Raw genomic sequence first — 23,125 nt, forward strand, 5'->3', positions numbered from 1 at the left:
GAAGGAATATTAGGATAATATTTTAATATTTAAAATAAATCATATTTATTTGTTTTTTTATGGTTTACAGCATAAATTAGCAGAACAATGTACATTTGCCATGCAACCAATGCTGTTGTTTACATCCGAGTATTGCCAATACAGCCGCACATCCAGCTAACTGATCAAACCGCGAAGTGCAAACCCTCTAAAACAAACTTTTTAATAAGAGGTTAGCTATTCCAAAGTCATATAAAGCAACATTTGGTCTATTGGTTGTGTAGGTTATGTTTTATTTGCTTACAAGAAAACTAACTACATATGTTTCTCTCGCGTTAATGTTAACAAAAAAAAAAAATCGTTTTTACAAAGGCGCGGGCCCAAGTTGATGACGTCATTGTTTGGAGGGGCTAGACGGGGTACGTTGTAGACGTGACAGGCCAGCTCTCAGCGGGCGCTAGGACCCGGGAATGCCGATGTGTTTTATCTCCTCATCCATTACATTCCCCTCATTTATTCAGTAGATCCAGTGAGCGCAGCACAGCACAATAACTCACATACAGTTTCAATTCCAAGCATATTCGCAGCACGGGAGCAAAATGGTGAGGAGCGAGAGGCAACGAAGAGAGGTGAAGGCCGAAGACTTGTTTCTGGAGTCCGAAACCTCTTTGGACCAGCAAGATTTTGAGATGTCTACTTGTCCTTTCAATGACGTCTTCAACTCCACAGACTCTACCATGATAAACACTTTCCTCAAAAACGTGCAAGTTTTATTGGAAGCTGCGCGTTACATTGAGAGCGCCGACAGGAAGGATGGAAGTAAGTGAAATTATAGTGCACTTGTGAGAGATTTCCACTCATTTGCGTAATGCAGGCAAACTGTTTCATTGTCAATAGACTCAGACAACAAAGGATTGAGTTCAACGAACAATCAGCCAAGTAGACGAGGAACATGTGCAATGTGCTCCGATGTGCAATGGCACAGCCGCGATGCTTTTAAAGGATCAAGTTTCCAAATGTAAAAGGAGACCTTTTGATATTTTAACATTTTTTATAATACACACAATGCTGATACTTAATTGCTCCAGGGCTATTTTTAACTCATGCAAAGCCAAATCTATATTTCATTTCACGTGTCAGAGACACAAAAACAGGTGAATAATTCCCTCTGCAGCGCACTTAATGTCCCAAATCGCTGGCTGGCTGGCTGTCCCAAGCTGGCATGTACATGTACTTCAGAGTCTGGCATTGTTCGGCAGTGAGACATGCCAGGCTGTTTGCCATCTCTTTCTCTCGAGGAACATAAACAAGTATATAAATAAATAAACAACGTTTGCTGGCACCATACACACGCTGACGTCACCTCTCACTGTGGTAGACTGTAATTACGCATCTAATATAAAGAGTGTATGTATGATAAACGTTTATCTTATAAATAAAGACATTTGATCATATGAAGTTGCTTTTGTTTGAGCACTAAACTGTTTTTTGTCCAAACACGAAATAGTTGGAAAAAATATATTTGCCATATATTTATTCATGTTAATGTATACGACTGGTTGTGTTTATTATATAACTATTACAAAGAAAGATGAACACAAACAATAGATTTTAATCATTCTTGCTCCATTCGCTCTCATTAGATTTGTTTTCGTTATTATTCATCGCGATTTAAAGCAAAACCGAGTCGCACTGGCTAAATCTGACATTTTATATGCAGACTGCATATATCTACTTCAAAAGAGTTCTCCAATTTGCCTTCCTGTTTCCTAGGGGGTGTGTTCACATGACATCCACATGGAGCACTTTGCGCTGCTCTGATTGGCCAGAGCGTGTTGCGTTGGCGAACGCTTACTAGGGCTTCTGACCAATCACGGCGCTGCGGGGCTGTGATGTCATATGTTGCTGGGCCTGGCTTAAACGGCACTGGAAGCGAGGGATTGTGGGAGATGAAGTGCGCAGTATCCAAACGGGAAAATAGCATTAAAACGCATTTTTGTTGCTAACTGTAACGCAAATGTCCGCTTGTTACATGGTTATCAAATGAAATGATTAACTTGGAGTGCACACTAACTAGGTTTCATAACGGTTCCTGCTTATAAAAATAATAAATACACTAGTAAGTTGCGTATTAGTGACTATAAAATAAATAAAATCGAGTATGTTCAAGTATGAATGTTTTTAATGTGAAATAATAACAATCCAAGCAAGAGTATGCTTTTGATACCTAATAGCATAATCATAAACCAGCTTGTCCGTATCGAGTTAAAGGGCCGTTTGGTTGAAGAACTACATTTCCCATAAATCCCCGCGCTGAGGTCTCTACCCTCTCAGCTGTTAAAACAGTAGGTAAACAAACTGGGGGAGGAGAAAAGAGCGCAAGCACCAGGGACTTCGCAGGCAGGGCTCTCGGGGACTCTTTTGTACCTGTTTTTATTCATTTTTGTACACTTTGTATTCGACTGTTTTCCTAAAGCACTTTTGCTACTTTGATATTCAGGCATCGGATGCTTTATTTGTGTTTCATTTCCTGTAAGTCGCTTGGTAACAGTGTAGGAAATACCTCGACTCGACGGTTCCAGCAAATAGAAACAAAAACAAAAAACAAGTGAATCGTCGGGAGGATATTCAATGCTACGTTTTGCTACGCGACAGCTGTCATCGTGATCACATATCAGAGGGAAAAATACAACACAATCTAGATTTACTCAAACGATGGCTGCTGTGCTGAATATCCAGACGTTACTGGAAGCAGCCGAGTATATAGAAAGGAGAGAGAGAGGTACATGATATTGATGTTTATAACATGCAAACTGCATTGTCAGTCGGATTAACGTGTGAAACGACTGTGTTTTGAAGCGTTTTGACTTGGCCCGTATTTTGGTCTGTGATCAGATATGTGACACGTTTCTGCGGTGTCTTTTTCAGAGAGTGAACACGGATATGCCTCGACCTTTCCGTCTATTCAGCACTCCAGCTACCAGAGACAAAGGAAATTCCGAAATAAAAAGTGCAGCAACAACCACAACAGGTAAGCACGTGATCTGACTACACTTCCACGACAGGGGAAAAACTGCTGGAGAAAAGCCAGAGAGAAAGACGTGTGCATTGACCACACTGCTATGACATCTGTCAGGACTAGTCACTGCTTAATAGTGGATTGAATCATTGCTGCTGTATTTTCTAATCGCCTAGACTTGTTTTTGTTATTTCAAAGCTCAGTATAAACTTTTAAAACGAATTGTATAAATATAGCAAACATGTCAGATAAATATGTTTTAGTGAAAAATATATTTTAGCTGTTAAAATAAGGTGTATTATTATTTTGTTGATGTTTGATTTGTTTTGGGGGAAGGGAGCTCTCATCAGCTGATTGTCAAACTCGACTGCTGCAGCGTTGAGGTTAGGGACCGTGCGAAAACTCACGTCCTGTTTTCGCCTTTGGGCGCCATTGGGTTTCGTTTCTTATGAACCGAAAGTCTGCAGTGTCGGTATTTGCTTTATTTTGACGCGTATGCGGTTAATATCTGCTAAAAACAACAAAGCAAACAACAAAAACAAATGAGTTTGCACCTTTGGTTCTCACGAGTGGAGTGCTTTAATTTTGCCCCGGACCCTTGAACGCACGGCTCTTATTTACAGCAACTGTTGTTTTCAGGCTGCCAAGGTGAACAGCCTGAGGCTTCTTTAATAAATAGATTTTCCACGTTATTCTCTTTCTAAAACATTCTTTGGAAAATTATCGCCGGTCCTTTTCCGCTAAATGTAGATTTGATAAAAGAAACAAAGCGAAAAATGCAACAACAGGCGTTTTCAAACCGTCTGTTAAAAGGCTTTTTGTTGAATCACGAAAATGCTGTGCGGGTTTGTTAGCTTTTGAGATGGCCACAAATATTATTCAGGTAGGCACCTCAGTAGGTTTTGTGAGGCAAAGAATTGGCAGATGGGAATCCTTGTGAAAAATAACCACTGGTTAAAAAAAAATAAAACAAAAGCAGTGGTTATACACAGATTAACCATGGGTTTGGTTCACTAATCATAGATAAACCTTGGTATTTGTCGTGAACCTGTGGTTATATAAATGTAATCAGTCTGCTATAAAACGTAGTCTACTAAATGTTTACTATAATAATACCATGGTTAATTTCTGTAAGGGTAGGTTTATTTGTTAACCAAGCCTTAAATGCCCTTTGTGTTGGTAGATCACTAGGTTTCGGGATGCCCAGAATATCTGTCAGTGTAGGGAATTTACCAGGTTTTGTGTTGTCCATAAAAATGCAGTGTAGCTACAATTTTGAATAGACCAAAAATGCCATCTGTCTAAAGTTACAGGTTTTGAGCCTACTAAAAATGGCATCTGACTTATAGGTTTCGAGTTGACAAAAATGGCCTCTAGCTACAGAACTTACGTTGACTAAAAATGGTTTTGAGTTGACCACAAAAGCAGAATTTGAATTCATCAAAAATGCCATGTAGCTACAGGTTTTGCTTTTGGTCTGTCACATAACAACTTTTTGTTGTTAGATATGTATTGCCCCAGATAAGCGATATTATTGTCATTTTAACATGTCAGACCATTAAAGAAAAAATGCACAAAGAACTTCTTTTCATCTACAGATTTGTCCCTGACCCTTTCTCTGTAAATTAAGGCTGCACACTATTGCTGAAAAACAAAATCCCAACTTAGCAGTCAGATGTCTATATGCACAAAGGCACCTATCCCTAAAAAAGGCCATTTGTGCAGATGAAACTTTTTTTTTTTTTTTTTTTGTAGAAGCATTTAAATTTGAACTTAAACCTCATGACTACACCACGTTATGTACGAGAAGCTGCAAAAGACAGGCACAAGTGGAATTCAAAAACATGGTGATTTTTATGTAAATATGATGGGCAATATACTGTCACCAACAATCGAGGTCATGGACATGCAAGTCGATATATAGATGATTGCAACAGGCCTACTTTGACCTAAAATGCCATCTAGCTACAGGTTTTATGTTGGATAAAATGGCATGTATTTACAGGTTTTGAGTTGACCATAAATGGCAGCTATTGTTTGGTTTCGAGTTGACAAAAAATGTTATGCAGCTACAGAATTTGAGTTTATCAAAAATACCTTCTTGCTACAGGTTTTACGTTGACCATAATTGACATATATCTACAGATTTTGAGTTGACCAAAAATACCGTCTAACTACAGGATTTACGTTGACCAGAAATGGCATCTGTCTTTAGGTTTCGAGTTGACAAAAATGGCTTCTAGCTACAAAATGTGAGTTTATCAGAAATACTCTCTTGCTACAGGTTTTACGTTGACCAGAAATTACATATATCTATAGATTTTGAGTTGACCAAAAATACAGTCTAACTACAGGTTTTACGTTGACCAGAAATGGCATCTGTCTATAGGTTTCGAGTTGACTTCTAGTTACAGAATTTGAGTTGATCAAAAATGCTGTCTAGCTACAGGTTTTAATTTGACCTAAAATACCATCTTGCTACAGGATTTACGTTGACTGAAAATGCTGTATATCTACAGGTTTTGAGTTACCATAGATTAGATTAGATTAGATTACCATAAATGGCATCTATTGATAGGTTTCGAGTTGACAAAAAAATCCCATCAAGCTACAGCATTTGAGTTTATCAAAATGCCATCTAGCTACAGATTTTGCATGGACCAAACATGCCATTTAGGTGAGCAGCTCACAAGTTTTTTTCCTTTTTTCCAGACACAGTGTGCGTGTGAGTATGTTCAGTGTTGTGTGAGTTCCGTCTGTTTTGTTTCACTGCATTTCTAAGTAACAGACATCTTGATGACTGATCTCAGGTCTGTGTTACTGTACACAAAGCGAGCACTGATGGAGGGAATGTAAAGGAAACACTATCTGATCATCTGGCATGCCTGTGTGCGTCTCCTGAGGAGAGTTCATTCAGGCTGCTTAAGTTAAAACGGAGATGGTGGAAAGATTGTGAGGGGAAAAAAATACTTTTCCATATATGCTTAAAAACGGTGTGGGGCATTGGCATTTTTGTTTGTTTCATAAGCTGTTTTTGAGCATTAAAACAAGATTTTCACACTTGAGAATATACTAGAGAATATGCCAGTGTAATGAAAAATGTTCTTTTTCATTACACAAATTTTTTGTCAGTACATTGTCCGTTACATTTACGGATTACAAATTACATTTTCCTTTTAATTCAAACTACACTACCTCTGTGACGAATCAATTCGTCGTCCTATTTGTACGTACTTTTCCTAGAGTGTATGTCTCTCGACACTACACATCCTGTCACACAAAACTGAAAACACAGCCATACTGTTGTTGTTTTTTCACCTGCTTCATTCCTCCTCCCCCCTGAGCTTGCAAGCATCCTCCTGTGCAAAAGCGGCAATACCATAAGGTCAGCTACAGGATGCCTGAAAACACGATCTTGGTATTAATAGTCGCCAATAAAAGGAAGTGGTCACGTGACCCACGGAGAAGTAGGCCCTCACCGGAGCCACGTCTTGCTGCCCCTGTAACGGCATTGCCGTGCACCGGTTCGGCCGGCCATTTAGAGCTTTGGAAAAGCTTTCAGCATGTTGCCACACAAAGAGCCTCTTAGGGGGACGGCTGATTCACTTTACATTATTAACATAACACTGACTCGTGCTCTCAGAGAGGGCGAGAGAGAGGGAGCGCGTCCACTGGCACTCACTCGTTGTAGGATGAGGAGAGCTCTCTCACGTGCTCGCATATAGGCTGGTCATTGTGCCCGCTTTCTCTGCTCCGCACACTTCATTTCTCTGTCTTTTCGCTGCAAACAAAGACTTGCAGTGACATGTGGGTCATTTAGAGGAGTCTTTATAATTCCCTCTGGAGCCGCTGGATTGGTTGTGGCTGGTTCAGCCCACCAATAAAGATTAATTAGTAAATCCTTTGGAACCTTTAATGACGCATAACCTTGTTCTTTATGAGCGGCCAGGGTTTTTTCTCTGGACATGTTCTCTGATCTCATGATGAGGGCTGACGTTTAATTCGGGAGATAAGTGCTTGAGAAATTAGCTTATGCTTATGATGAGGGTTGTGATGAAAACCTTGCATTTAATGCCTCACAGACTCACAAACAATTTGATGTTTGCTCATTCAGGCTTCTGTTTTTGTTTTATAGGTCCACACACAATGAGCTGGAGAAAAACCGGTAAGTACGATTTTTAAGTAATTTTTTTTTACCCTAATTCTGAGAACACTGGCAATGATCTGAAATATCACTTAAACTAACCTCAACCTTATGAGCACCACGAAAATGTGCAGTAATTGTCATGATTACAACATTTTTGGGGGAAAAAAATAGATCAGTAAGGAGATGATATTTGGGTCCCAATATGAGACCTATGCTTTAGTTTTTTATGTGTAGTTTAGTATGTTGTGGTTGAAAATAGTGATGTATTGCAGTGTTTTATTCACAATCAAAATTGGAAGTTGGGGCTTTGTGGTTTGGTTGCTATATTTCCTGCATGCTTTTTTGTAGAGTGTGGGCATGTAAGTGTCAGTAAAAACTGTGTGAGAGAACAGTGTACATTTGTCATTGCAAAAACGACTTGCAGTCAACAACACTGTAAAGATCCTTACAAATGAGACAAGTTATATTTATAGCAGTTATGAAAAGTTTCTTTTTAAAAACTCATGAAATATCTAAAAATAAACAGGAAGTTTGATACACGGAAGAATTGCCCTACAGTTGTCCTCAGCTTGTCCCTGCAGCAACAGGTAACTAAAAGTGAAAGTAAGAAGTGACCCAATTCTGCTAATCTAAGGGCAGCAACAGGCTCACCCTCCTCACGGCTCACCCTCCTCTCGGTCCTGCAAAACTACTGCAGCCTCAGTTTCAGATTACTACCCATAGTCCAGGGAGATGACAGAAATTAGAGATGCATTCGTATGTCCCTTCTTTCACAATGTCATTTGCATAATAGGAAGTTTGCAAAAGGAAACCAGTTATTACCGTAGGTACTATTAGGTGAATGCAAGTGTGATTTCTTTGAAATGTCCCAAACACATTTCTTTGAAGTCACCACCCATGTGCAGAGTTAACGTAATGCATGTGTGTTTACCGATGATGGACTGTATGTTCTGGTCTCACGAGTGCTTATCTGATAGGCATTAGACACCGACAGTGCGGGGCCTGCTGTTTAGGCTCTGTGCACGCAAATACTGGAGGCTCCACTTCAAAGACTGAAAATAACTCTCGTCTAGACTAACAGGAACTCCTTTGTGACCCTCTATATGAAGACCTGGAGCTCTATTCATTTTCTTAAGCACAGCTTAGTCATGGAGTGTCATGTCTAATTGCTTGCCAGTCATTTTGGATGGAACATGGGTGAGACAGGAAGCTTGTCCAAAGTTGGACAAAGACTTTGCTGCACACAGTTTTACTTGAGTAGTTTTAAATGCAACATATTATGTGTGCATAGAGTCATCTCCTCCCAGACCAGCTGGGTTCCTCAGATAATGTCTACACATATGAAGGGTTGTCAGTGCGCCGGCGTGGGGTTGTATGGGTTTGGTGCAGATAAAGAGGACAGGGCTTGTTGTACAGTCTTTAGTGTCAGCACAAACAAATATTACACAACACATTACGAAGGTACAGTCAGCAGCCACACCCGACACCAAACCATATTACCCCTGACTCCACTTGACTTTGAGAGTTCTCAAAGATAGGACACCTATAATTTTACATTTTGTACCTAACCTTCCAGCCCTCTTCCGTGATATACCAAAATACTTGAGCCTTGAGTGGCCCAACTGGAAGCAGAAGGAGAAAGCCTTACTGCAGTCCCAGGTGGCAAGCGGTGACCATTTTGTGTCAGGCATCACATGCAGTTTCTGTCTGATGAAGATGTAAGATAGCTCACAGTGTTTTTGCATGTGAGAAAGGAAGACGAAGGAGATGAAAGCCTTGTGACCACATTCCGGTCTCTTGCAAGCCGCCACACGTATACAGATAACACACGTGTGTTCATGCAAGCATGCCACCATTTGATGTTATGATGCCTTTGAACATATGTGGTGAGCCTCAGCTTCCTAAACTCTGGTTTGGTTGCAGAGTTCGGATGTCAGAATGTCTTATGAGCTGAGGAAGATGTCGAATTGAACTGAAATCACTGATTTCATTTCCAATTATGGGTATGTGGTTGGTAATTATCGGGTGTATGAAAGCGAGGGTGTTTGGTTGCGTGTTAAGCACGTTGTCGAGGATGTGTGGGCCGTGGTGTGTTTGACAGTCAGAATGCAAAGGCTCAGGAATAAAGCTGCCAAGCTGGCTTACTGAAAATAGACCAACGGTCCTAAGAAAAGATCTTTTCAGAACGTAGAGGCACTCTGGCTGATTGGCTACAACATACTTCCACCCACAAAGAAAATCATTTGGAATAAAGTGCGTAGAAGATGTAATGTCATCCAGAATGTGCTCCTCAAGAACTCTCTTACATATTGTCCTCCCAGTTATCTACGGCAGTACAGAGGAAGCTGGAGTCAGAACATTCAGATTCCCCCTGGGAATTCCGGAAACCTCTGGAAGGGAAGCAAGAACTGGCTGTTCTCTCTGACCCGATGCCTTGTAAGCTTTTCTTGGCCAGCAAAAGCAGCTTAGGAAGCGTGATCTTTGGTCAAGTACGCAATGCCGACTAGAACACGTGCCAGGGCATGTTCGCAATGCACGCGTAAATGCACACTCATGCTATGGAAGCTTGACAATGCTCTGGGTGTTTTGGGTGAGTCAGGAAGGACACACGCCCCTGTGGCAGTCTTTGGGTAATGTCGGAAGAGTATAGCAGAGGACATTTGAGATTCAGAGGGCGCTGGTGCTCTGCCTTGCCCCACATTTACTGTGTTCTGTAAAGGAACACCGTGTTTCATTGCACAAAGAGATTCAATCTCACTTCAAATGCAACACGCATGGTTACTAATAGGTATGGTTACAGAAACAACACGTAAACAGACCCACATCCTTGATGGCATCATAAACATTTCTATACATCCACACCCAACATTTTTAGACTCCTCCTTACTAGTACAACCAAATTCTTGAATTACAGGCTGGAATCTAGGAAGGAAGTCACATTCCTGACTGACAAATTCAGTTGAATCTCACCAACAACACCCTTAAAACCTGATGTTGAGGTTTGTTAGGGTTTGTTTCTACATTGTGTCAAAGTATGACCGTTTGCAGGCCTGGCAACCAAACCTTCAAGATTGCTTAATGACTGGCCATTAAAAAAAGAAAACATTATTGGGCAACCACTGATGAAACATTAGGGTGATATGTTCTCCTCAATGTTTGTGGCGGTTAAGGCACTGAGGCCTACCACAGAGTGTCATATATTGAGTTATGCTTGGCCTAGGGAATTATCATGGTAAGTGGGACAAAGCTATACCATCTAGACATCCAATTGGTGAAGCCCTTGAAGGTTGTCCAGTCATTGATGTGCACCTATGGTCCTTCTCTTTGTGCTTCATGGCTAAAACATTGGTGTGATGTGTTTTCCTCAATGTTTGTGGTGGCTTCAGCCCTGAGGCCTACCACAGAGTGTCAAATATTGAGTTATGCTTGGCCTAGGGAATCATCATGGCAAGCGGGACAAAGCTATACTATCTAGCCATCCGATTGGCGGAGCCCCTGAAGGTTGTCCAATCATAACCAGCCACATTGATCTGCACCAATGGTGCTTTGCTTTGTGTCTCATGGCCGAAAGATTGGCATGACATGCCCTCCTCAATGTTTGTAGTGATTACGCCTTGAGGCCTACCACAGAGTGTTATATTGAGTTATGCTTGGCCTACAGCATAGACAACGTCGCTCCTCGAGTGCTGATGTCCTGCAAAATTTAGCTCCAACCCTGAAAAAAACCTCACCTGCCTGTAGCTCAAGTAATTCTGAAGACCTTGATTAGCTTGTTCAGGTGTGTTTGATTAGGGTTAGAGCTAAACTCAGCAGGTCAGCGGCACTCCAGAATGACATTGCCTATCCCTGGCCTAGAAAATCATCGTGGCAAGCAGGACAAAGCTATACTATCCAGCCATCCAATTGGCAGAGCCCCTGAAGGCCATCCAATCATAACAAACCACACTGATCTGCACCCATGGTCCTTTCCTTTGTGTGTCATGGCCTTTGATCTGATTACCGAAGAGTCCGTAATGGCTGTTTGCCCTTACACCACCACTGTGTGTGTATATTTTGTGTTCGGATTAGGCGTCCTTCCGGGGAACTAAAGTGGATTGAGTGGATTTTCCAAGAGAGTGTGGTGTGATCCAAACATCTGGTGACGTTTGTGTTTTCTGATTTCGTCCCGTTTGTTTTTGGGATCACCTCACGTTTATTAGATTATCTAGTGTCTGCAACCTTCTGGCCAATGAAACCCAAGTAATAGAGAGCTGTACAATAGAGAATCTGTGTTTTCCATGCACACAGCCATCTGCAGGAGCTTTAGGGATGGGGGCAGCAATCACATGACCACACACACAAACTCTGTGGGCATGTGAGTGGGGTCTGCTGGTCTGGGCTGTTTGGAGCAGATTACAGCTCAGCACGTGTGAACTAATCCATGTGTTACTGATGGGCCAGAGCGGGCCTTGCTCCGCCACAGCTGTTACTTTTTGAGTTTGTTCGTGCTCGTTTATTTCTCTATGGACTCTAGCCATCGCTCTGCCAGTGTGCGTGTTTATGTACATGAGTTTAACCAGGCGTGCAGCAAGGGTATATCCTTGGCCCGACGTAGGACTTGTTTGGTCTCCCCCTACTAGGGATGGGTCTCAAAGGTCGACTGACTAGACAATTGGAAGTGAGACTAGTTCATCCACATTTTTTCAGTTGTTTGTTTGTAGTTTTTTTTTTATGCATCCCACCATGAGAATTGCATGCAAAATGTGGATTAAGTTAAAAGTAGTCAAAGTAGTCCATTCCATTACTTCATGCTCTGTTGATGCTGAATGAGACTAGTCAGTCGGCTAGCTATATGCAACTAGTCGATTTTGAAAATATGTATTTTTGCAAATCCACCCCCCCATCGTGTGTCATACAGTAAGCTGTTATTGGTTCACCCCATGCATGGCTCAAAGGCTCCTTTGTTTGCAAGCATGTTTACATAGAGTGCCGTCATAGTGTCTGTCTGTACTCTCTTTCCACTGGTATCTTTCTCTTCCTCCTACCTTTTATTCATCTCTTTCATTCTCTCTATCCTGACTACCCCCACCATTTAACTTTACATCTGCAACCATCTCTCTCTCCTTCTCCTTCCCTCATTCTCTGCCCACATTTGAAGGTCTCTTTTATTCCCAGCGTGAGCGTATGTTGCTTTTAGGTTGGTACATCTCTTTAATGTCATACGTCGCTTTTCGTCCAGTTTTTGGACAGATTACATGAGAACAGAGGAGTAGCACCAATAATGGCCTCCCATCTGTGTGCTTACGTGGTGGGGGAGGATGCCGCTCTCGTTTAATCTAAGAGCTGTTCGAGAGCTCGGGACTGTTACTGATATGATGGGGACACGTCTCCATGCTCACCCATTGTGACATCACAAAGCACGTGGCCAAACCTTTAAATAAAACAAGCTGGTAACCCAGATGAAGCTGTCAGCCCTGCTGTATTGATCAGTTTCGAACTAGAGCTTGAGAACCCAGAGCCTGTTCTCGCTCTGTAATCTGTGCAGTGGTGTGCAATAACCCCGCCATGTGACACAACGCTTCAAAGGCATCATGTGAGGCAATGGGGAAAAACATACTACAGGAGAAACCGTAGGAAAAAACCTGACGTTTCAAGTGTGCGTGCATTGCTGTACAGTGACTCCATGCCACCGTATGGCTCTGGGTTTCATCTATATTACATGCACGTGCTGCTATAAATAGGTCTTTGGTTGAGAGAGGATACAGTTTGTGTTGTCACTTAAAGAATTAAATAAGATTCAAGAACCAATGGCCAGGCCTGTAAGTAATCTGCACATTATTTCTACCATGTTTGTGAAGGAAAATGTGTTGAATATTTTGTTCTTGATTTGAGATTATAATTCGAGAGTGTGTTCGAATGGTGTCAACCCCCTCTTGACCTTGACATTACCATTTCAGATCCATAGCATTATGCCAACTCCATTCATTATTTACCAATAAAACAAGCAGAATCTGGGGCAACCATGTGTTTTCGACCCCTAATAAAACCCCCACCACATCAGAGGACAGAAAGGACGGGATTTCATGTTTTTTCATGTCCATCCATCTATCAGTCTGTCTATCTGTCTGTCTGTCTGTCTAAAGATGTATGTGTATAAACATTACAGTGGAAGTCCACATGAATGTAGTTTGATCATTAAATGTAATCCAGCCATTTCATGATCGTGACAGCCCTGACTTGAGCGTGTGTGTTTATTTTTATGAGTCATTTAAAGGAAATGCAAAGATGTTTTGTCATATTAAAATTCTTGCTCGGGGTGTAAGAGAGCACAGGTCTGAACATGCCCCAACATAAGAGGCATGTTTGATTCGAGTTATTATTAAACCGAGTTGTAGAGTTCTCTATATGACTAATGCAGAGGAGTACAAAACTTGGCATCTTCTACCAGCGCCAGATCGCGACCAGAAGAGTAGACTCAGCTTGCAGCTTTGAAGCACAGATTTTGCACACCCACGATTATCAAGGGTCATTCATTTACTGTGTTCCAAGACCAAATGAACTGCCTATAGAGGCAACAGTTGAAGATGTTCATGTTTTTCTTTCTTCAGTCGAAAAAAAATATGTTTTTTGAGGAAAACATTCTAGGATTTTTCTCCATAGTGGACTTCGATGGGAGCCAATGGGTTGAAGGTCCGAATTGCAGTTTCAATGCAGCTTCAAAGAGCTCTACAAGATCCCAGCTGAGGAATAAGGTCTTATCTAGTGAAATGATAAGCCATTTTCTGAAAAGGATTAAAATTGATATACTTTTTAACCACAAATGCTCATCTTGCACTAGCTGGACTTCACGCATTACGTAATCATGTTGGAAAGGTCATGCGTGATGTTGGCGAAAGTACCAACCCAGGGTGCAAAGAAAGTCAAACGCCCTTTCCAAAAATGGTAAAACATCGATTTAGAGGTTGGAGGAGAAAACAAGAAGAGTTTTTCGCCGTACCCTAACTTTTTGAACCGAAGTACACCGATGAAGAACTAACCGCGTGTAATCTTTCCAATGTGATTATGTAATGCGTAAAGTCCAATAACCAATCATTTTGCTAGATAAGACCGTAATTCCTAAAATGGGATTGTGTAGAACCTTTTAAAGCTGCATTGAAACCGCAATGTGGACCTTCAACCCGCTGATTCCCATTGAAGTCCACTAAATGTAGAAAAATCCTGGAATGTTTTCTTCAAAAATCTTAATTTCTTTTCGACTGACGAAAGGATGCAAGACATTAATGCCATAGAAGAACCGTTTTTGGTTTCCAAAAGAGCCTTTCAATGAATAGTTTCTTAAAGAAGAGCATTTTAAGAGTCTAAAAAACATTTTCCACTATAAAGAACATTTTGTTCAGTGGAAATGCCAGTAAAGATCCCTTAATTTTAGTGTAGCATGCTTCCTAGATAAGAAGTAGGAATCGTACTTCTAATTTTGATTCTGCAATAAAGCTAACATAATAAAGTTTATCTGCATTACATAACCTGGCGGCGCATGTATTGTCATTCACACCGCAAGTTATTCATAGTAACTGAAACACACCTAACTTTACCTAGACCATGTTACGTCTTGCTTTTGTCTGTGTTTTTTTTTTTTGCATTGGTTTCTGTTTTGTTTTCTCATATTATGCAACCCATCTTTTTAGGTACCAAAAATACTGGAGTATTTAACGTGTGACGTCATTATTTGGTCTTTTAAAGATGTTGTTTTTCACTTAGCTTGCGAGACGACAGACTAAGTGATTGTTGTTTGGCACAAAGTCATTTATCACGCCACACACACACACACGAAAGCAAACACGCACATGTACACGGCCTTCCCGACAAGCTTTGCTTGAGTGTGTGACGTGACGCTGTCATGTCTGGAGACAGATGATATGTAGATAGCGTGAGAAGTACTTAAAATATTTTTGGGTTACATCTGGTTGCCGTGGTGCAGTGGTTGTAATGCGAAATGGGAGTAGACGAACTAGAGGCCTGGTGCAGTAATTTGTATGAGCTACAAGTAAGTCTAAAATACCAGTCTGCCCCCTGTAGCCATTAATGCACCAGGTTGATCAATCAATGTCCACACACTGAGGCAGACACTGGAGCATCTGCGACTAGTGTGTGTGTGTGTGTATTTAAGTGTCTGTGAGACGGGTGTCCTGATAGCGGTGCCCTCTCAGTGGTGCTCAGACAGAGCGATAAGGCTTGTGATAAATCTACCGCCATTGTCACAGGCCAGACAGACTGTGTGTGTGTGTGTGTGTGTGTGTGTGAGAGTGTGTGTGTGAGAAAGAAAGAGAGCAGCCATCTTCATTGGCGATAAGGTGGAATGCAAACGCAATTAGAGTTGAAAAGCCTCAATAACACAATTAGAGACACATGTGTTGATAGCAGTCACCCGTACGCAAGCTCACTCATGCCCACGTGATCTCGTAAAAAGTAGACAGAGTCTGCTTGTGTTTTTAAGAGGTGTTGTGTTAGTGACAGTTATGTGTCATTGATATACTAGTTTTTCAATTTATTTTAAAGTTCAAGTAATTTTGTTGTGGTTTTATGTGCATATATAGTTTCTAAGGTTTTAGTTATTTTAGTACTTTAAATAAAATTCCTGTCTTTCTTTGGTTCTATCTATCTATCTGTCTGTCTATCTGTGTGTCTGTATATCTATCGTTCTCTTGTTCTATCTATCGTTCTCTTGTTCTATCTATCGTTCTCTTGTTCTATCTATCGTTCTCTCGTTCTGTCTATATCGCTCTATTCTGTCATTCTATCTGTCTATCATTTTCTCATTCTGTTGTTCTGTCTATCCATCTTTATCCATCTATCTACCTGTCATTCTATCTTTCTATCTACTTGACGTTCTATCTATCGTTCTGTCATTCAATCGTTCTATCATTGTCATTCTATCTATCTGTCTATCGTTCTATCATTTTCTCATTCTGTTGTTCAGTCTTTCTATCTGTCTGTCTGTCTATCTATCATTCTACTTATCCATTTGTCTATCTCTCTGCCTGTCGTTTTGTCTATTGTTTTATCTATCGTTCTATCCATCTTTGTCTATCTATCTATCTGCCTGTCGTTCTGTCTATCGTTTTATTGTTCTATCATTATCTCATTCTCTCTGTCTATCCATCTTTATCTATCTATCCATTTTTGTCTGTCTATCTATCTGCTTGTCGTTCTGTCTATCGTTTTATTGTTCTATCATTTTCTCTATCTATCTATCTATCTATCGTTCTATCGTTCTCTCTATCGTTCTCTCTATCGTTCTCTCTGTCTCTATATCATTCTATTCTGTCATTCTATCTATCTGTCTATCATTCTATCATTTTCTCATTCTGTCGTTTTCTATCATCATTGTTCTATCAATCTATCTACTTGACGTTCTATCTATCGTTTTGTCATTCTATAGTTCTACCATTGTCATTCTATCGTTCTATCATTTTTTCATTCTATCTATCTATCTATCGTTCTATCTATCGTTCTATCTATCGTTCTATCTATCTATCGTTTCGTTCTGGCATTCTCTCTATCCATCGTTCTATCTCTTTATAATTCTCATTCTATCTATCTATCTATCTATCTATCTATCTATCTATCTATCTATCTATCTATCTATCTATCTATCTATCTATCTATCGTTCTATCTATCGTTCTATCTATCTATTGTTCGTTTTATCTATATCGCTCTCTCGTTCTATCTATATCGTTCTATTCTGTCATTCTATCGTTTATCATTCTATCTGTCATTTTCTTATTCTGTTGTTCTATCTATCTTTCGTTCTATTGTTCTGTCATTCTATCGTTCTATCATTTTCTCATTCTGTCTTCTCATTCAATCTTTCTATTTATATCTATCTGTCATTCGATCTACCATTCTATCTATCTACCTGTCATTCTATTGTTCTGTTGTTCTATCGTTCTATCCTTCTATCAATCTTATCTATAGTTCTAGTATGTCTACCATTCGTTGGTTCTAACTATTGATATTATATAATTCTATTGTTCATTTTGGTCATTCTTAATGTTTGTTTTATTTCAAGTATTAAAAATGCTTATTTTTAGTTTTCATTAACGCTAAGCACACCATCGGAGACGCAGGTCTGTTTTGCATCAGAAAGCAAACATCTACAACCTCAAGCACGTTGAGTTCCTAGAATACAATCTTCAAGTAGTCAGTGGCATGTGCAGGTGTGTGTGCATGCTTTGTGTTAAAGCTAGAGAATGAGGTGTTGTCTCGTAAGCTGTTGGTCAGATCACACAGGTACAGCGAGTTCATTGCGTTTTTCCAGGGTGTGTGCATGTGTGCGTGTGTGCATGAGGCTGACGTTTCTGTGTGTCATGTTTCAGGCGAGCCCACCTTCGCTTGTGTCTGGAGCGATTGAAGACGCTCATCCCGCTGGGAAAAGACTGCAGCCGCCACACCACTCTGGGACTGCTCAACAAGGCCAAAGCACACATAAAGGTAAACACACTTGGGAGGAGCTCCTAAATTGAGCAAATTATGTCGGAGCTGTGGCTTAGTGGTTTGCGCACATGCTCAGAAACATTGAGCCTTTCTGCTTATTTAGAAAATGTGAGTTAGAATTTGACTAGGCACATTTACTTCTTCTGTTGCACCTTTCATTTTTTACATATACATTAACAACACTACGTATGCATTATAAAAAAAGTTTAAAACAAAGAAATTCACAGTATTTGAAAAATGAATGTTTTCTTTATTGTAAATATACTACAACTTCATAAAATATTCAAATTACTCTCATCCACACATTTAAACTGCCACAACACCCTACAAAAACCCACAGCTTCCTGTAAGCAGAGCCACGTCACTTAACGTGACAAATCAGTTTCTATGCCTTCAGAGCTTTTCTTTTGTAAAACACACGTCAAGCACTACAGACAGATACTTCCTATTGTTAAAAAATATGTATCTGATAATAACCCAGCATTTTTAGTTTGGCTTTCATTCTGATGGTTTTCACCTCATAACAGGTTAAGCTGTCCCGACCAGTTATGAGTGTTCGTGTGTATGCATGTTAGAGTTTGTAGCTGGGGGTCATGCTGTATTGTTATAGCGTAATGTATTATAAGGTCACACGTGTCACGTGTGGAGGGATTATTGATCCAAACTGGATTCAAAACTGTAGTAAACAAATCCATCAGTCACATGAGCTTGACAAAACACACACACACACACACCTCTGTAAATCATGGCATAATGTTAATGAATTTGTGGTGAATGCTCATGCAGTCAACGCCGGTTTGAATCTGGCTTGCAACATTTCCCAATCCTAAAGTGATTAAAAAAAAGGGACAAAATAAATTAAAGGACTTGTAGCACCGAACATGCCTTTGCTTACGCATTAGCTGTAATAGCCATTGATTACACGTGAATTCTTTTGTACGTGCCGTTAGTGTTTTTCTGTAATTATCTGTGAGTCACCGTCCTTTGTCTTTCCACAGAAACTGGAGGAAGCAGAGCGTAAGTCTCAGCATCAGTTGGAGAGTTTGGAGCGAGAGCAGCGTCACCTCCGGAGGCGACTGGACCTGCTGCGGGGCGGCGGGGGCGTGCTGGAGGGCGAGAGAATACGCACTGACAGTGTAGGCTCCACCCTCTGCTCCGAGAGATCCGACCGCTCCGACTCAGACCAAGGTTGGAGCTTCATGTGTTAATCTATTATAAACCATTACAAATATAAATAAAATTTGCAAATCTATCTATCCAGCTAAAGTTCTATCCATCATTCTATCCAGCTATCTTTCTTTTGTTCTATTGTTCTGTCTATCCATGTTAAAGTCTGTCTATCATTCTTGTTCAGTCTATCCATCTTTATCTATCATTCTATAGTTCTGTCGTTCTATCTGTCTATCTATCTGTCTATCTATCTGTCTATCTATCTGTCTATCGTTCTATTTATCTGTCTATCTGTCTATCTATCTATCTATCTATCGTTCTATTTATCTGTCTATCTATCTATCTATCTATCTATCTATCTGTCTATCGTTCTGTCTATCGTTCTATTTATCTGTCTGTCTATCTGTCTATCTATCTATCTGTCTATCTATCTTTCTATCTGTCTGTCTGTCTGTCTGTCTGTCTGTCGTTCTGTCTATCTGTCATTGTCATTCTATAATCTATCATTTTCTCTGTCTAGCTAGATATCTGTCACCACTTTATGTGACATACCTGCTGTGATGCGCAGTGCTATGAAAATGTTGTCTGACTTTATTTCTCCCTCTCTTTGGACACAGAAGAGATGGAGGTGGACGTGGAGAGCACAGAGTTCTCTCACGGAGAGCTGGACAGCGTCAGCACAGCCAGCACCAGCGATCTGGACGACCACAGCAGTCTACAGAGCACTGCCAGCGATGAGGGCTACTCCTCCTGCAGCATCAAACTGGCCTTCAGCTCATAAAACGAGCTCCCCCTTTTACACGCGCACACACACACACACTATCCCAGCCCTTGAAACGAGTCCTGCCTCCAAGCCACCGTTCCCTCCTCGACCAATCAGAGACTCTTATTTAAGTCAGGTGACCAGAACACCGCACCGCCCTATAGAACGCCTGATGTGTTGTTTTAAGTTTGTGAATGTATCCGAGAGAACATGAATGAGATGGAAACAATCTGTGATTGTGATTTTAATTGGGTTTCTAGATGGTTTTATTCCTGAATAAGAGACTTTTCTGATAATTGTCATTATCTAAATCCCCTTTTTCCGAAAGGAAAGCTAAGATGTATAAAAATAGATGTTACGTTTTAATTCAAACCCCTGATTGTTAATTATCTACATGAATGGGTCGTGAACTGGTCACTAGTGAAACATTCAGCAAAACCCAGCCAAATTGGATCACCTGACATGCGCAACTCCATATCAACACAACCTGTTGATTTCCTCCTCATCCGGTCTAATGGTTCTAACGTCGCTGCTGTACGGCGACCAGGACTGTCATTGGTGCTACGTGACGAAACCGATAAAGCAGAAAGATCTACTGCGTTCATCAAAGACGACGGAAAAACAACAATCCCATGGCTGTGGGAATTTTTGGTGCATTAAACCGTGGAGCCACCCTTCCACGCAGCAGCTAAAACCCAGCGATCTTGCACTCGACCGCGTAGAGCCCTCCATAGAACTGGCGCCACGTCAGAGAAATATCCACCCCCGTGTTTAACTAGATGTCTCTCCTGGCAGAAATAAGCAATAAACTCTTGTAGTCAGATCAACACATTAGCACTCCTACTCCTGAGACACAACGCTTGTGTCCGTCCAAAAGAGCAACGCCAACGTGCTCGTTTTTGTACATAAATACGATAGTTTAATAAATTAAAGTTAAAGTTGGAGATAAAAAAAAAAAAGGTAGTTACCCATGGGTAGAAATTGCCTCTGTTGCTGTATGTCTTGTGTTTTGTGCTTTTTAAATTATATTTTTGCAAAGATTGACTATCTTCCTCTTGAGAGTCTTTTGCGGTGGCATGGACAGTATTATTTGTTCATTATGCTGGATGAAACGTAAGTAGTTTCAATTCTGTGGCTGCCCGAGGAATTTTACGACTTTCTTTAAAACTAAACAACCAACACACTGAAGTACTTAAAATCGGACTCACAAGAACGAATGACCGCAGGCAGTTGTCGGTGGGACGCCAAAGCGTGGACCTCTGTTGAAGGCATGCTAACTCTGAGTGGCTCTCTTTATTTATTCGATTTTATGTTCTGCATTTTATTTGTTTTAAGGCTGAAAGGCATTCCACTACTAGTATCGTGTGCTGTGGACGTGGAGTGAGCGGCGCATGCGCGCCACGAACTCTTGCTTCCCGCTGTACTGTATGTTAAACTCATTAATTTCTTTATTTTGTGTGAGATTAATTTTCCTCACTTCGTATTTATTTTCTCCCCTTGCTCCGAAATCGGAGGAAAGGGTTAACTTATTTCATTCGTCAGATCTTTGATGGCATTCCCCTGTTCTAAACCATAAACTCACTCCGTCTGTGATTTATTATTTTTATTTTATATTTCCTCCCCAAACGCCGAGCTGCTTTTTAGTGCGTTTTAAAGCCAATTTGTAAACGTTCTGCCTGCAATAGAGCAGTATACGGACATCTGCTAGGTGTCCCGATCCAGCATCAACCAAATGCTTTTGGCTGCTGAACGGCCCATATGTGTGGAGTAGTTGTACTCACCCCTGTTAAGAGAGTTTTAGTATCGACTGTTTTAGTCGGGTGTAAATCCATTGTGTTTAGAACAAACTGTTTTGGTCACGCGGCCGAACGCCACGGATGCGTTGGAACCGAACTCAGCGGTGCTTTATCAACACCTGGCCAAACCCCAGACAAGAACCTCTATTGTCGCTTTTGTCTTTTGTCTCTTCTTTTCATTCATATTGTTTTATTGGTTTATGAATATGCACTATTTAAAGCCAGGGCCCAATCTGAGATGCCAGTGCTTTTGTTTAGTTTTATCTTATTTAATTTTTTTGATGAGAATGGACCATGTCCTGTTGAGGCCACCGATCCAGGCCTGAATTCAACGACACTTCCAAGAGAAGTGGTGCTGGTCTGGGATCAGCTCTCCCACATCGCTGATCTCAGTCGCTCCGGAGGAAAAGAAAAATTGCTAAACGGATCCTGAAACAGCATCTGTGTTTTGTCAAGAGACTCGGGGAAAAGGTTCTGTTAGAGGCGAAGCTTTTCCACCCGGAAGGAACAGAGGTCCTGATGAACTTGTGGCCATTCTTTGTAAACATGCACTCTGATTCTAGCTGTGAGTTAAAATGCAATACTTACAATAAACACCAAGATTGTCAAAAAAGATCAGGAAATGCCTTGTGTTTTTCTTCATTTTCTTCCTTAGTCTTAGGACTTACATTTTAGTATTGACACATTATTTATATGAACTATTTTGAGAAAATACAAGAGCCATTTTGTCTAGCGCTGTGTGCATCTGCAGTTTGGGGTGACGTGATCGCAGAATACAAATGAATCACTTTTCATTTGGCGCCATCTAGGGGACTAACTTACTACATATCGTTTTCTGTTGAGCACGCATAAATCCGATGGTGCATTTTTGTTTTTATTATCCATCTTTCTCTTCGACGCAGAAGTAAGCATTTGGGTGAGACTTCCAGTTCATTATCCGCTATAGGGAAATAACGAGAAGGATAACAACGTGCTGTAAATGGTAAAACTGTTTGCACTACAAACCAGTGTGCTCATAATCAGGATAGTACATTAAAATAACATGGCAAGACACACCAATTTGCAATATTTTGCAGCAAAACAAACTATTTTGGGACAGCTTAAAATAGCTGGACATGGACTGGAAGCTTGACCCATAAAATTTACAAATGGCCAAGCCCGTTCTTACATTGAAAAATGCGGATAAAGACAAAAAAAAATGAAATAGAATGCCTAACAGGGTGAATTTAGGTAAAGCAGGCCACTTGTAAAAAGTGTTTTTTAGATACTTAGATGTTTTTCTTTTCTTTATTTCTGTTGTTAACTTTAAGGTCCAGCTATTATATTCTAATTTGAATACAGTTCATATAGTGTTATTTGCAAGATATATACCAATAAACATTTTGAGGTCATGTACTCCAGACAAAATTTCTTTTCAGGTAAAGTGGGCCATCCCTTATTTTCCAAAAACTATTTTGCAGCTTAATTAAAAACACATGATTTATTAATGCATATGATCAGACAAACATATTTAACAAACCCACAACATACATAACCTGCAAGTTATGAGTAAAATAATCATGTGTAAATCCACATCTCAATTCATGTGTGAAATTCCAAACAACTGAAAGAACATGTTGTGTTGACATTAAATTCGATGAAATCTGAATCAGAACATTCAGAAATCAGAATATTGATTAAACAAAAACAAACTCGATACTATATTAAAGATGTGACTATAACACTCAACAAAAAATAGGATAAAAAATAATAAAAGAAACATATGTAACCGTATGTT

General features: G+C 40.4%; 1 protein-coding gene across 3 annotated transcripts; it reads left to right on the top strand.

Moving 5' to 3' along the window:
• The first annotated feature begins 495 nt into the window (after positions 1 to 495).
• Positions 496 to 21,955, top strand: mxi1 (max interactor 1, dimerization protein). Of its 3 annotated transcripts, none has more exons than XM_073843942.1 (6): positions 496 to 798; positions 2,908 to 3,010; positions 7,134 to 7,163; positions 17,502 to 17,616; positions 18,618 to 18,807; positions 19,407 to 21,955. In XM_073843942.1, exons 1-6 carry the CDS (start codon positions 579 to 581, stop codon positions 19,568 to 19,570), a joined length of 822 nt encoding a protein of 273 aa, XP_073700043.1. In that variant the 5' UTR covers positions 496 to 578; the 3' UTR covers positions 19,571 to 21,955. The 3 variants fall into 3 exon arrangements, with proteins under 3 accessions (XP_073700043.1, XP_073700044.1, XP_073700045.1); XM_073843943.1 differs by having other exon boundaries at positions 19,410 to 21,955; XM_073843944.1 differs by lacking the exon at positions 496 to 798 and adding an exon at positions 2,353 to 2,761.
• The last annotated feature ends 1,170 nt before the right edge of the window (positions 21,956 to 23,125 follow it).

This window comes from Garra rufa, chromosome 7 (genome assembly GCF_049309525.1).
Source record: "Garra rufa chromosome 7, GarRuf1.0, whole genome shotgun sequence".
NCBI lineage: Eukaryota > Metazoa > Chordata > Actinopteri > Cypriniformes > Cyprinidae > Garra > Garra rufa.

What these genes read in the sequence shown, in the direction of transcription:
- mxi1 (XM_073843942.1), top strand. Translation starts at nt 579, where the DNA reads ATGGTGAGGAGCGAGAGGCAACGAAGAGAGGTGAAGGCCGAAGACTTG. An exon ending in AATGAGCTGGAGAAAAACCG is followed by an intron (nt 7,164 to 17,501) that starts GTAAGTACGATT and finishes GTCATGTTTCAG; the next exon opens with GCGAGCCCACCTTCGCTTGT. An exon ending in AGGCCAAAGCACACATAAAG is followed by an intron (nt 17,617 to 18,617) that starts GTAAACACACTT and finishes GTCTTTCCACAG; the next exon opens with AAACTGGAGGAAGCAGAGCG.